Raw genomic sequence first — 14,245 nt, 5'->3', positions numbered from 1 at the left:
CCGGTCCTCAGGTCCGCCAGCCAGTTCCAGGGCCCTTTCCTCGTGTACGGTCAGTGGCCTCTCATCAGCGGGCCCTCCTCCAGTCCTCACATGCTCCCTATTGTTGTGTGCGCGCTTCTCCTGTGGGGGGGGGGTGGTGGCAGGGGTAAAAGGCAACAGTGTTAGGCAGGTATATGAATGCACGCCATCGGTTGCGCGTGCATTGCAGAGGTTAAGGTTAGGGCTGGATTCACTTGGGGATATGGGGGATATGGGGGAGGGGGGATATGGGGGAGGGGGGGATATGGGGAGGGGGGATATGGGGGAGGGGGGATATGGGGAGGGGGGATATGGGGGAGGGGGGATATGGGGGAGGGGGGGATATGGGGGAGGGGGGGATATGGGGGATATGGGGGAGGGGGGATATGGGGGAGGGGGGATATGGGGGAGGGGGGATATGGGGGAGGGGGGATATGGGGGAGGCTCACCCTGCCTGCTCTGATGAGGTTGTTCACCTTCTTGTGGCACTGGGTGCCTGTCCGTGGTGTTAGGGCCACAGCGGTGACGGCCTCTGCCACTTCCCTCCACAGACGCCGGCTGTGGCGTGGGGCAACTCTGCGGCCGTGCCCGGGATACAGGGCGTCCCTCCTCTGCTCCACCGCCTCCAGGAGCGCCTCCACATCGCGTGACTCGAACCTCGGGGCTGAGCGACGGCTAGCCATCCAGTCGGGTGTTGCGGTCGGGTGTTCCGGTCGGGTGGGGGGGAGCTGCGCGGCCTTATGAGCCGTCACGCCGTGCAGCACATATGACGCTGCACGGCGTGAACCATTGCGCAAGCGCGGATCCCGTCACGTCGCTGCTGGCCCATTTCGGGCCGGAGACTATCGGCCCATTTTTATGACGTGACGCAAGTGGGATTTGCGCCGTTTTTTGCGCCGATCGGCGGACTTTCCGCCGATAACGGAGAATTTCGCCCCATATCTACCTCCTTGAAACTATTTAATGACTCTGACTCCACCGCACTATGGGGCAGTGAGTTCCACAAACTCACCACCCTCGGCGAGAAGTAGTTCCTCCTCATCTCAGTTCTAAATCTACCGCCTCTCAACCTATAATTGCTCCACAAGGGGGAACATTTTGTCTTGTTTACTTTATTGCCGGGTGCTCCAGTTTCCTCCCACATGTCCCGAAAGACGTGCTTGTTATGAATTGGACATTCTGAATTCTCCCCCTGTGTGCCCGAACAGGCGCCTGAGTGTGGCGACTAGGGGATTTTCACAGTAACTTCATTGCAGTGTTAATGTAAGCTTACTTGTGTCAATAATAAAGATTATAAATTATAATACCTATTATTATCAATCCCTCTTACTATTTTATATATCTCGATCAGATCCCCTCTCATCCTTCTAAACTCCAGCGAGTATACGCCCAAACTGCTTAATCTCTCCTCATTCGTCAACCCTTTCATCCTCGGAATCAATCTGGTGAACAACCTCTGAACTGCCTCCAATGTCACCACATCCTTCCTCAAATAAGGAAACCAAAACTGGACACAATACTCCAGATGTGGTCTCACCAACACCCGATACAATTGCAACAGCACCTCTCTATTTTTATACTCCAGTCCTTTTTCAATAAACGATAAAATTCCATTTGCCTTATTTATTACCCTCTGTACCTGCACACCGACTTTTTGCGTTTCATGAACAAAGAGACCCAGATCCCTCTACCCCGATCCATTTTGAATCTGCTTTCCATTTAGATAATAATTTGCCTTTCTATTTCTTTGGCCAAAATGGTCAACTCTACTTGCCTCCTTGCACACACCCTATTGCTTTCTCACGTGTGCATCAAGCTTGCCTTGTACGTACCAGTGCGATTCAGCCACTTCCTGAGACGACAGGTCCCACGTACCCAGCGCTCACTATGTGAGGAAGAATTGCATTTAGATAGTGATTTTCACAGGATCTCCTTTGGAGCTTTTGAAATGCAGTCGCTGTTGTAATGTAGGAAGCACGGATGAAGAAATTCCTCCTTTATTTTTATTCGATTTGTTACTAACTCATCCACAAGTGGAAGAAGCTCTCCAAATCTACCCTATTCAGACGCCTCTTCATTTTAAAAGTCCTCTGTCAGGTCCCCGCTCTTACAGAGAGAACAGCATTCTTTCCTGCTAACCTCACCCTCTCGACTCAGAGAAATCATTTTAATCTCCAGCACACTCCCTGCAGCTTTACAGTCGGTTAAGTACCTTTGCAGAGTAGTCACTGTTGCAAGGTGGGAAACGCAGTAGCTGCTTGGTGCACAGCAAGATCCCGTAAGCAGCATGATAAATGGGCAGGTGATTTCCTTTCTGAGATGTCGGGTGAGGCATAAACATCGGGAATGGTTCCACTGTTCCCCGGGGAGGAATAGGTCGAATAGAGAGGGAACCTGCTGTCGTTGAAAGTAAATACGAGTTTTATACTGAGTGGTTAGGTTCTATTTAGGAGAGGGTTTGGGACAAATTGATTCCTCCTACCTTCACTATCGAGCTGTTTGCGCTGACATAATGGAGATGAATGTCTTAGTGAGAGCTGATTGACCCCTATCCGCTCTAAGGGAACTCGATTACCTCTCTCTTAATGGAGATTGATGATCCCATCAGAGAGCTATCATCAAATGGTGATGTGTTAGAGTAAAGGCCTATTGCCATGCTTGTGACTGGAGCTGTAACTGCATTAGGAAGATGAGGGTCCAGGGCCTAACAGAGCACTGCTTGCTACAGGTTGACAAGACTGTGCTCAGCCAGGTTTGATTCATGCTTGGAGCCCCTGCAAGATTTGCTCCCTTCTTTTCCTCTCCATTTTGCTTTTGTCAGTAAATTATCGCAACATCTTATTTAACGGAGGCACTGCTCCAACCAAAATATCACCAGTGCTGCATATAAAAGAAGTCTGTTCAGCTAAACGTTGTGAATCACACAAGCTTTCCACTTGCCTAAGGTGACACCGAGCAAAGAAGGGCAAAGCTGTAGGAGTGACTGGCGGAGACCAGCACATTAATGACCCTGGGGGTCAGGGGTCAAACAGGGGAGCGTCAAAGGGCAGAGGTGATCATCCAGCATCGGTCTTCTGAAGGAATCATTAAAGTGTCTACCCTCTCAGGTGGACCAGAAAAATCTCAGGGCCACCATTTCAAAGTCAAAATGTCCGGAGTCCATGTCTGCCCCTCAGTCAATACAGATCATCCTGAATTTATCGCATTGCCATTGCGGGAGCCTGCTGTTGACCATTGACTACATTGCAGCAGCGATGACACTTCCGTAGTACTTGAGAAGCTCTCACTCACAACTCTCCGAGATCCCGGTGCTCTTCCAATTCCTACCTCGTGACCATCCCTAATTTTAGTCACACTGCCATTGGCTTTCAGCTACCCAGTCCCTTAGCTCTGGCTCACTAACCTCCTCTCTACCTCTCTCTGCTCCAGTAAGACGTCCTTTAGGGCCTATGACAAAGCTTTTAACCATGAGCCTTCACACCCCTTTCTGTGGCTCAGAGTTGAATCTTGCTTTACCACCTGTATGTGGGGCGCCTTGCGACTCTTTACTGTGTTAAAGCCAGCGCTTGATGAATATCAATAAATATAAGCTTTTGCGGGCAGCACGGTGGCGCAGTGGTTAGCACTGGGACTTCGGCGCTGAGGACCCGGGTTCGAATCCTGGTCCTGGGTCACTATCCGTGTGGAGTTTGCACATTCTCCCCGTGTCTGCGTGGGTTTCACCCCCACAACCCAAAGATGTTCAGGTTAGGTGGGTTGGCCACGCTAAATTGCCCCTTAATTGGGAAAACAAAATAATTGGATACTCTAAATTTATATTAAAACAAAAATAAGTATAAGCTTTTGTTATTGTTGTTGCTGTTGAAACATTTCAGAAGAGCTGTAGTTCTGAATGGCGCTATATGAATGCAACTTCTTCAGTTTAATTCATTCAGATAATTATATTCAGGGACATTTCGAGCAGGAATGTTATCCTGGCAGTGCTTCCCGCGCCTGCCTACCTCAATTACAACAAGCAAAATGCTCCATGAGTTTTACTGGTTGGGTTAGAGGTGGAAGCTTCAAATGATTCGATCGTTCCACTTTTGCTGTAATTTCTGCCATTGCCCCACAGGAACAATTCCGCAGACCTACACTCAGCACTTGCCCCATCACCAGGTCAGGTTAAGTATCTCGCACTGCTGGCATCATTATCGTGTGCCTACTGACCACCTCCCAATCACTGCTCCCCTCTCCCGACCCCTTCCCACCTCTCCCACTGTCCTTTTCAAAATGTTTCATTCATTCATGGGAGGTGGGAGTTGCAGGCTGTGGTAATGCCCATCCCTAATTGCCCTTGAGGAGGCAGTTAAGAGTCATCCACATTGCTGTGGTTCTGGAATCACATGTAGGCCAGACCAGGTAAGGACGGCAGATTTCCTTCCCTAAAGGACATTAGTGAACCAGATGGGTTTTTACGACCATTCGAGCCTGGGTCCCCAGAGCATTACAGTGGGTTTCTAGTTTACTAGTCGACTGACAATACTACTATGCCACCATTCCCGATCCCTTGCCACCTCTCTCTCGCTGCCTTCCCTCCCAATCCATTACCACCTCTCTCTTACTGCCCTCGCCCAATCCATTACCACCTCTCTCTCGCTGCCCTCTCCCAATCCCTTGCCACCTCTCTCTCACTGCCCCCTCCCAATCCCTTGCCACCTCTCTCTCGCTGCCCCCTCCCAATCCCTTGCCACCTCTCTCTGTCGCTGCCCCCTCCCAATCCATTACCACCTCTCTTGCTGCCTCCCCTTCCAATCCCTGGCCACCTCTCTCTCGCTGTCCCTCCCAATCCCTTGCCACCTCTCTCTCGCTGCCTTCCCTCCCAATCCCTTGCCACCTCTCTCTCACTGCCCTCTCCCAACCCTTTGCCACCTGTCTCTCGCTGCCCCCTCCCAATCCCTTGCCACCTCTCTCTCGCTGCCCCTTCCCAACCCCTTGCCACCTCTCTCTCGCTGCCCCCTCCCAATCCCTTGCCACCTCTCTCTCGCTGCCCCCTCCCAATCCCTTGCCACCTCTCTTCTTGCTGCCCCTCCCAATCCATTACCACCTCTGTCTTGCTGCCTCCCCTCCCAATCCATTACCACCTCTCTCTCGCTGCCTCCCCTCCCAATCCATTACCACCTCTCTCTCGCTGCCCCCTCCCAATCCCTGGCCACCTCTCCCGCTCGCTGCCCCCTCCCAATCCCTGGCCACCTCTGTCTTGCTGCCCCTCCCAATCCATTACCACCTCTCTCGCTGCCTCCCCTCCCAACCCCTAGCCTACTCCCACTCACCGCCCCTATGTTGCTAATCCAGTAACAAACGCCAGTCGGTATAGTGCTGAGGCTTTGTGGTTTAGTTACTGGATGAATACTCCAAAGAACTAGACTATCCATGACAAGAATTCAAATCCCACCGCAGCAGCTGGGAAATTAAAATTCAGCTGATTAAGTATACGTGGAACCGTTTTATAAAGTGACTTGAGGTAATGGTGAATTACTCGATTTTGTAAAATGAAATCAAGCTGGTTTACTTGTGCCCTTTAGAGTAAGTAATCTGTTGTTCTTCCTGAATCAGTTCCATATGTGACTCCAAACCCACCGCAGCATCGCTGGCTCTAACCTGCCCTCCGAAATGGCCCAGCCGGCCACTCGGTTGTATTTTTAACCCCACAGCTGCCACCTCCTGGTCCTGACCGTGTCTTATCGATGGATAAAAACAGCCCGGGAGCAGGTGAGGTCATGGCAGCTGGACACATCTTGTTTCAACCTGTCTTCCTCAGTGTCAAAAGCATCATCCCGTTTCTCCTCCTGCTCAGCCTTTCTTCTTTCTGCCTCCGGGCTCTCCAAGGGGAAGGGGAATTTAGGGTGTTTCAAAAAAAATACCCCTCCCTTGTTCTATCTTAAAACAAGTTGCGACTTTATGTTAGGCGGGGTAAACTGGTGGTTGTAGACAAGAGGCCAGTGATCTGTGGCCCTGCCGAGCAGTCTGCAAATTGTGGCGTGGTGTGTCCTTTGATCAAATAGCAACTACACTTTCAAACGTACTGCAATGGCAATGAAGCTCTTTGGGATATCCTGAAGCTTTGAAAGGTGTTATAGAAGTGCAGCTTTTTCTTGCCTACTGTGGGAACTTTCTGTGCGTAAATTGAGTCCCGTGTTTCTTTTTTTAAAATAAATTTAGAGTACCCAATTCATTTTTCCAATCAAGGGGCAATTTAGCGTGGCCAATCCTCCTACCCTGCACATCTTTGGGTTGTGGGGGTCAAACCCACGCAGACATGGGGAGAATGTGCAAACTCTACACGGACACAGTGACCCAGAGCCGGGATCGAACCTGGGACCTCGGCGCCGTGAGGCAGCAGTGCTAACCCACTGCACCACCGTGCTGCCCTGACTCCTGCGTTTTTCTAACATTACAGTAGTGACTACATTTCAACAAGTACTCCATTCCCTGTGGAGAGCTTTCTGGCATTAACACAAATCCTTCCCCTCACAAAGTATTCATTTTCCACAATGTTGCACTGAACTATCAGGCCAACACAGAAGGGCCAACATCTCCCACTCACATGGGCTGCGGATTTATCAATACCCAACGTGTGCAGGCAGAGTTCAGGCCGCCACGCCTCAGCAGGACTAAGGACCCGGAAAATGGAAGTGGATTTACTGCATCTACGCGAATGGTCACTGGCTAAGACAGCTTCCAAGTGCTCTCCCGAAACATCCCTGAAATGAAATAGAAGTCTCACCTGTTTGAGGTGTGGAATATTACAACACAGAAGGAGGCCATTCGGCCCACCTCCTCAGCTCTTTCCCTGTGGCCCTGCAACGTTTGTTGACTCCCCGGGGGATGGGAAAGGCACTAATGCAAAGGCAATTTCTTTCTTTGTCTGGGCTGTTTGCTGGAGCAATGCAAACTGGATTCACTGTCCGAGGCCTTCCTCCCTCGGGGAGGGCCCTCCATTTTTGTACCTGTAGTGCAGGATGGGCGAGGGCCAGGTGGAGGGCCGGTCCCTGAGTTTCCACCAGCTCTAATGCCAAGGTTCCAACAAACCAAGCAGTGCTTCGAGTAATCCAAACGCGAAACCCTGCCGTAGAAATCTCCGGGGCAAACATTTCATCCTGAGAAAGGAAACAGAATCCCATGTTGGGTGCGTTTAGCCGGGTGTTAGCCAGCACTGGCATTGCCGAGACTGACCCCGCTATTAAACGGGACTCTGATTTATTTCTTCGGTGAGGGGGAGGGGGGGGGATGCCCTGCCAACACTGCACTTAGTCCCACTTCCTGCACTAACAAGCTCTGCTCACCATGTTTGATCTATGACCCCCCCCTCCCCCCAGTGCCCCAACTTGCCAATGAGAGGCTCCTCAAGCCCGTCTCCTCGTAAGGGCACCCCATGCCCCATCCCCAACACAGGCAAGATTTCACGCGATCACCACACCACTGCCAGCCTGGCACCCTAGCAGTGCCACCTGGGCATGCTGGCAGTGGTAGCATGGCACCCAAGGTGGCATTTTCAGGATGCCTGGGTGGCACCGCCAGAGTGCCAGTGGCATGGTGCCCAGGTGGCATCGGGTGTGCCACCCTGCCCACCACCTATGGGCTCCCGATCGCCTGGGAGGCACCATGCCTCAAGTCTCTGGTACGCCTGGTACATGTTGGTTGGGGGGTGGGCGCTAGGGCCCGCGACTTGGGTAACTCCGCCGCGAACATATTCTAATGAGCCTGACTGCACACTCGAATATGCAAATCTGGATCCTGCCCACTGTGGACGGGATCCCTATCATGACGCCTCGCGAGATCATCTTGGATCTCACGAGGCATGAGAGCTCTCGCAAGATTTAATGGCCTTGTGTCCCGAGTTGGGACTTGACGAGGCCGGTAGATTACTTCCAATGGCATATTGTTCGATTACAAACATTAACCACCGAATAAAATATTTCCCGTCTCCCCAATCCCTACCCCTCCTGCTTACCAAGCTTCAGTAGCCATTTATTTTACCTCTCAATATAATTGTTTGATTTCCTTCCAATTACAGGTGGAAGAAGCTCAGGTAACAAGAAGACAGATGGAGTGAAGGTAGGAAATAAATCTTCCAGCTTCTGTGATCTGCCTCTACTTCCTGCCGAATCACTGCACCGTGACTGACCAGCTTTCATTGGACTTTCCCATGTGACAGACAATGATAGCTGCCCAAAACATTGAAATAACTTTATCTTGATCTGCCTACTAGCAACATGCAGCTCAGAGTATTCCTCTCTCTCTCCCTCAGGACTGGGAGTCTCTCTGAAAAATATTAAGCCTCAAATGACACAAAAGCTGCTCGCTTGCACCCTTCTTTCATGGACCCTGGCCGATCCATGCAGGTGACCTTCAGCACTGAGATGGGGAGGTGGTGGTGTACGGGTAATGTCAGTGGATTAGTCATCCCGAGGCACCAGCCTTGGATTGATAGCTGCAATGACCCGGTTGTCTTATGAGGAAAAGTTAGACAGACTGGGAGTTTAGAAGAGTGCGGGGTGACTTGATTGAAGATCCTGAACGGCATTGACAATGAGGACGTGGAAAGAATGTTTCCCCTTGTGGGAGAGTCCAGAACTAGGGGGCACGGTTTTAAAATTAGGAGTCGCCCTTTTAGGACAGAGATGGGGAGAATTCTTCTCTCGGAGGGTTTTGCGACTGTGCCTCGGAAACGGGGGAGGCAGGGGGGCCACTGAGTATTTTTACAGCGGAGGCAGATAGATTCTTGTTAGGCAGGGGAATCAAAGGTCATCGGGATAGATGGGAATGTGGAAATCGAAAGACAAACAGATCAACCACAGTCTTACCGAGTAGCAGAGCAGGCTTGAAGGGCCGAAGGGCCCACTCCTGCTCCTATTTTAGACGTTCGTGTGAACATTACTGAGGTGTCAAAAGCGCACATTCAAGGATCACCTATCAACTCAGCAAGTCCTCGCAGGAACTTGTATAAAGCTCGGTGGGGTCACACATATACATCCTCCAGCAGGAAGATGTATCTTAACTTCATGAGAAATAGATTGCCCCTCCCACTCGACACAATTGTTCCAGGGATGGGAGATCTCACTCCCATTGGCCGGAGCAGCTGGGGTTTACTTCAGAGAGCAGAGGAGGTTGAGAGAAGACTTAACAGAGATGTTGAAAGTCATGAAAGGTTACAGATTGAAAGTGATTGGCAAAAGAAGTGGACGGTGGAAGGAAGCTTTTTTTTGCAGTGAGGGGCTAAGATTTAGAAAGTGCTGTCTGACAGGACAGCGATGTTCCGAGTTCAAAAACACAGTGCTTCTTCTTCATGTCTTTCTGAGCGTGAGGTGAACTCTCTGAACTCGTGTGAAATGGCAGCTTCAAGAGCGATTCCCTCATGGCAGAGGCCACGTGACATCAGCACCCCAGATTGGACAGGTGGTCATGTTGCATCTCAAAACCCAAGCAGTGAAATGAAATGAAATGAAAATGAAAATCGCTTATTGTCACAAGTAGGCTTCAAATGAAGTTACTGTGAAAAGCCCCTAGTCGCCACATTCCGGCACCTGTTGCGGGAATTGAACCGTGCTGCTGGCCTGCCTTGGTCTGCTTTCAAAGCCAGCGATTTAGCCCTGTGCTAAACAGCCTCAGTGGATACAGATTTAATGGAAGCCTTCGAAAGGGGTACTGGACAAACAATTGAGGGAGGAAAATAATTGCAGGGGTAGGGGCTGGTTTAGCATAGTGGGCCAAACAGCTGGCTTGTGATGCAGAACAAGGCCAGCAGCGCGGGTTCAATCCCCATACCAGCCTCCCCGAACAGGCGCCGGAATGTGGCTACTAGGGGCTTTTCACAGTAACTTCATTGAAGCCTACTTGTGACAATAAGTGTTTATTATTATATTATTATCATATGGGGCAAAACCAGGGGAGTGGGACCAACCGGATTGCTGTTCGAAAGAGCCAGCACAGACTTGACAGGACAAATGGCCTCCTTCTCATCTCTACTATTCTATGATGGAGAAATGTGACATTTGTTGTGAGGATCTTAGAGTGGCTGCAGGGCATTCTGAAGGGGGAGGGGGAGCAGCTACTGGTCCTGCTACACATCGGCACCAACAGCAGGGGTAGATGTTATAACTTGCCCGCATCTTATTGGCTGGGGACAATTGGTTACCCCTGTTCCTTGGGGAATATGAGCTCCCCCAATGAGAGAGGAGGGTGGGGCAATCATTCGCAGTGCAGCTGTATAAATAGAACTGGCCAGGGTGGTACCAGCTAGAGAGGAAACCAGTAGTGGACTATTTGTACTGTGTACACATAGTTGTAAATAAAGTTACTTTCTGTTTGTCTCTACAAGCTCGTGCTGGATTCTTCATGGCCACTCACAAAAGTAGAAAAAGGAAGAGATTCTGCAACAGGGAATTTAGGGAGTTAGGTAGCAGATTAAAGAGCAGGACTTCTAAGGTTGTAACTTCTAAGGTTGTAACCTCTGGATTACTTCCTGTGCCACGTGCTGCCAGAAGATTCCGCTGGCCACCTCTGCCACCGGACATCCCAGCCTTTATATAAACCAAGCAGTCCTTTGGGTAATCCAAACGATATGAGTTCAAATCCCACCAGGACAGTTCGAGAATTTAAATTGTGTTTTTTTTAAAAAAGAGATAGAGGGTTAAGAACCCGGAAAGCTTGAGAGAGCCCCAGTAAATCTGGTTCAGTTCCCTGTACGGCTGCTGGATTTGTTCAGGATTATCCATTCCCACTTCCATGCAGCCCCTGAAAGCACTCTGTTGTCTCAGTAAAGCGCAATAATTACCCCCGTCAGTGGAAACCTTCACCTGAAAAGTCAAATGAAATTTTCGAGATTGAGAATTGTAGATTTGTAATTTAACTCTATTTAACTCTATTTCAAAAAGACTGTTGATTGTGTGACATTATCATAAATGTAAGAGCTGCAAGGGTTAATGTAATGTCTAAATCAACCACTAGAGGGAGCTAGATGTACAAGTATAAAAGTACAAGTATATAAGACATTGATGCTAAGCCTTGTGGGGGAGAGGTTGAGGAGAAAGCTAGAGAACAGACTGAAGGAAAGATAGTGTGAGTGAGAGCAGATCATAGTTAATGTAATAGTGTAGCGATTAGTAGTAGATAAGTGTAGATTATATGTTTATTATCAACTGTGAATTATATAGGAGTAAGTGTTGAATTCAAATAAGTAGTGTTAATAAATTTACAGTTTCGTTCAATTTATAGTAATTTGTGGTTTTGTGAACACTACGCCAACCATCCCAAAATTAGCAACACAAGGAACACCACAGACTGGGCACCACCTAACCAACTAAAAAAGAATAAAAGTGGACAGTAGAGAGGTTAGGTTGAACGTTGTATTGAACCTAGGTCAGACCACATCTGGAGTAGCAGGTCGGGAGAAGTTTGCACTTTCTCCCCGTGTCTGCGTGGGTTTCCTCCGGGTGCTCCGGTTTCCTCCCACAGTCCAAAGATGTGCAGGTGAGGTGGATTGCTAAATTGCCCCTTAGTGTCCAAAGGTTAGGTGGTGTTACGGGGATAGGGTGGAGGCGTGGGCTTGTGTAGGATGCTCTTTCCAAGGGCCGGTGCAGACCCAATGGGCCGAATGGCCTCCTTCTGCACTGTAAACGTTATGACTCTATGAACAGAGGAAACAGCATGTGAACGAGGTGACGCAGCGAGAGTAAGAACTGCAGTTGATGGCCATTGGCACATTCGTGATTATGTACACATCGGTGATTGTGTGAAGTCTGGTGATTATGTATTAGGATGGTGGCAGCATCATTGCAGATTTGTGATTACGTGGACAGTCAGGATTATACACAAGATGTTGCTTACGTGTGTCTGTATAATTAATTGGACATTATGAATAATGTGCATTCTTGATTTTATCCACATTCTCGTTTAAATCACATTAGTGATTGCATTATGCAGTAATGATAATGTTCACACGAAGTTCCATATACATTTATGATTTCATGCATCTCCTTGCAGGATTGTTAAACCTGCTTCGCCACATTGCAAAGCAATTTCCCTTGGTGTTACATACATAACGTCAAACCAGGTGCCCCCACATGTCTTCTAAAGGAGGTTAGTTAGTTTCACAGCGATTTTAAATATTCTTTCACGGGATGTTGAGGTCACTGGCAAGGTCAGCACTCGTTGCCTGTTGCTCGGCAATCCCAGAGGGGCAAGTAAGAGTCAGCCACATTGGGTCGGGAGTCACGTGTAGACCAGACCGGGTTACGGTAAAGAATTACAGACGGCAATTGTGACCCAGATGAATTTTGCAACTATCAATGATAGCTTCACAGTCACGTTACTGAGACAAGCTTCTTAATTCCAGATTTTATGAATCAGCGCCACCAGGTGTCATGGTGGGAGTTGAACCCTTGTCGCCAGCATGGGTTTATTGATCACTAGCCCGCTGGCCTCACCACTACACCTACACCACTGTCTCCCCCATTTCCAAGTTCCGTTCATAAAATCTTTGAACACTGACGTTCGTTCCCTCTTTGTTCTGTGAGGGTTTTGGATTGTGGATCGCGGTTGAATAAGTTGCCGTGGTTACTTCTCACTCTGACAGTCCGGTGCCTTTCATCTAGGAATCCTCGGAGAGCACTAATACTACAATCGAAGATGAGGACACAAAAGGTAAGGTTCAAACAGGAGGAGGTATGATTCCACAGTAGACGCATTGTGAGAGAGTCTGAAATGAGAGAGGCCATCAGGATAATAGCTGAAGGTTTCTGCTTAATTGTGCTGGTATTTTCAGTGCTGCTTTTCTGATGGTGCAGGGAAGGCCAATGGAGTTTGAAGCACAAAACGCATTCAGTGCATCTCACGTTTCTGTAATCTTTCGCGCTAATTTAGAAAAGTTCTTCCGGCAATAGACCCCATACCATGGCGAGTTTCTTTTCGTTTTTTTTTATTCGTTCACAGGACATGGGCCACTGGCTAGGTCAGCATTTATTGTCCGTCCCTAATTGCCCCTTGAGAGCCACCTTCTTGAACCGCTGTAGTCCCTGTGGTGTGGGTCCACCCACAGTGCTGTTAGGGAGGGAGTTCCAAAATGTTAACCCAGCGACAGTGAGGGAACGGCCGATATATTTCCAATGGTGAATGACTTGGAGGGGAACTTACAGTTGGCGGTGTTCCATCACCGTGGCCATGTTTTCGAGCCTTAGATGTAATAATTGGGGCCTAAGGACACAAATAGGCCCATTTTGAAAGGTGTTGAATATTTTTTGAAATTTACTCATGAGCTGGACTGTGGCCCAATATCGCTGGGAAATAATTTGGGATGTTTTTCAAGTGTCATTTTCAGTCATCTGAAATTGGCTCACCCCCCATGTCGTGAATTGATCCTCGGTTTAAAATTATTATTTTTTTGTGATGAATCCCTTTCCAGCTGTTTTACTCCAACTTTACCGCGTTCGCAATCTTCAAGGAATGTTTCTTGAAGCAACACTTTGCAAAACATAAAATTGCATTTCGAAACAACACCCAATTGGTTTATCGCAGATTTTACAAATGGGTTTGGGCGGAAGATCAGCTGGTTGGTTGGCGGATGATAGAAGACAGTTTAGGGGACGCGAGTAATTGTAGAGGCAATAATGAACCTTTAATGATTAAAACAAAGTTAACTAAATTTGCCTCCTGTGGCCACTATGCTGTTCTCATTGCTGATTCCGGGACTTAATCGCCCCACAGTTGAAACATCTTCGCCATCCGAAGGATGCCTTCTGACCCCGGCAGCCATTTAAATTCAGCCCCCACTTCTCTGAACAGGACAGGCCTCCTGTACCTGAGGTGCTCCAAGGGACTTCCAAGTCAAGGTGCTACTACTGAGCATTGCTGAAAAAAGAGAAATGCACTCAAAGCTTTTCACTTGCACTCATCAGGATTGATACAAGAATACCAAATTTCAAAGGGAGCAACAATTTATACTGCATGAGAAAATGGTGCTGATTGGTTGGCAAATGCTTAGTCAAGGCTTTGCCATGGAAACTATTGTCCCCATGCTTTTTTGGTATTCTTACCTCTGTCCTAATGAGAATATTTGACAGCATGGCTCCTTTTTCTTTCCAAAGGTATTCATCGACTCTTTGTCACTGTTGGATTCAGGTGCTCTGGGCGAGGGAAGGCAGTTCTTCAATAGGTACAAAGGGAAAGAGGACAAAATGGATGAAACAGA

At 48.7% G+C, this 14,245-nt stretch overlaps 1 protein-coding gene across 1 annotated transcript in view; it reads left to right on the top strand.

Annotated features, from left to right (window-relative positions):
* The window catches only part of LOC140427153 (calcium/calmodulin-dependent protein kinase type II subunit alpha-like), a 304,280-nt gene that overhangs the window by 280,535 nt on the left and 9,500 nt on the right, over nucleotides 1–14,245 (top strand). The window contains 2 exon segments of the mRNA XM_072512706.1: nucleotides 8,075–8,115; nucleotides 12,654–12,702. Of these exon segments, the coding sequence (XP_072368807.1) occupies nucleotides 8,075–8,115; nucleotides 12,654–12,702 (90 nt within the window).

This window comes from Scyliorhinus torazame, chromosome 7 (genome assembly GCF_047496885.1).
Source record: "Scyliorhinus torazame isolate Kashiwa2021f chromosome 7, sScyTor2.1, whole genome shotgun sequence".
Lineage (NCBI taxonomy): Eukaryota > Metazoa > Chordata > Chondrichthyes > Carcharhiniformes > Scyliorhinidae > Scyliorhinus > Scyliorhinus torazame.
The sequence above is the reverse complement of the archived record's forward strand: the minus strand, read 5'-3'. Positions and strand labels throughout refer to the sequence as shown.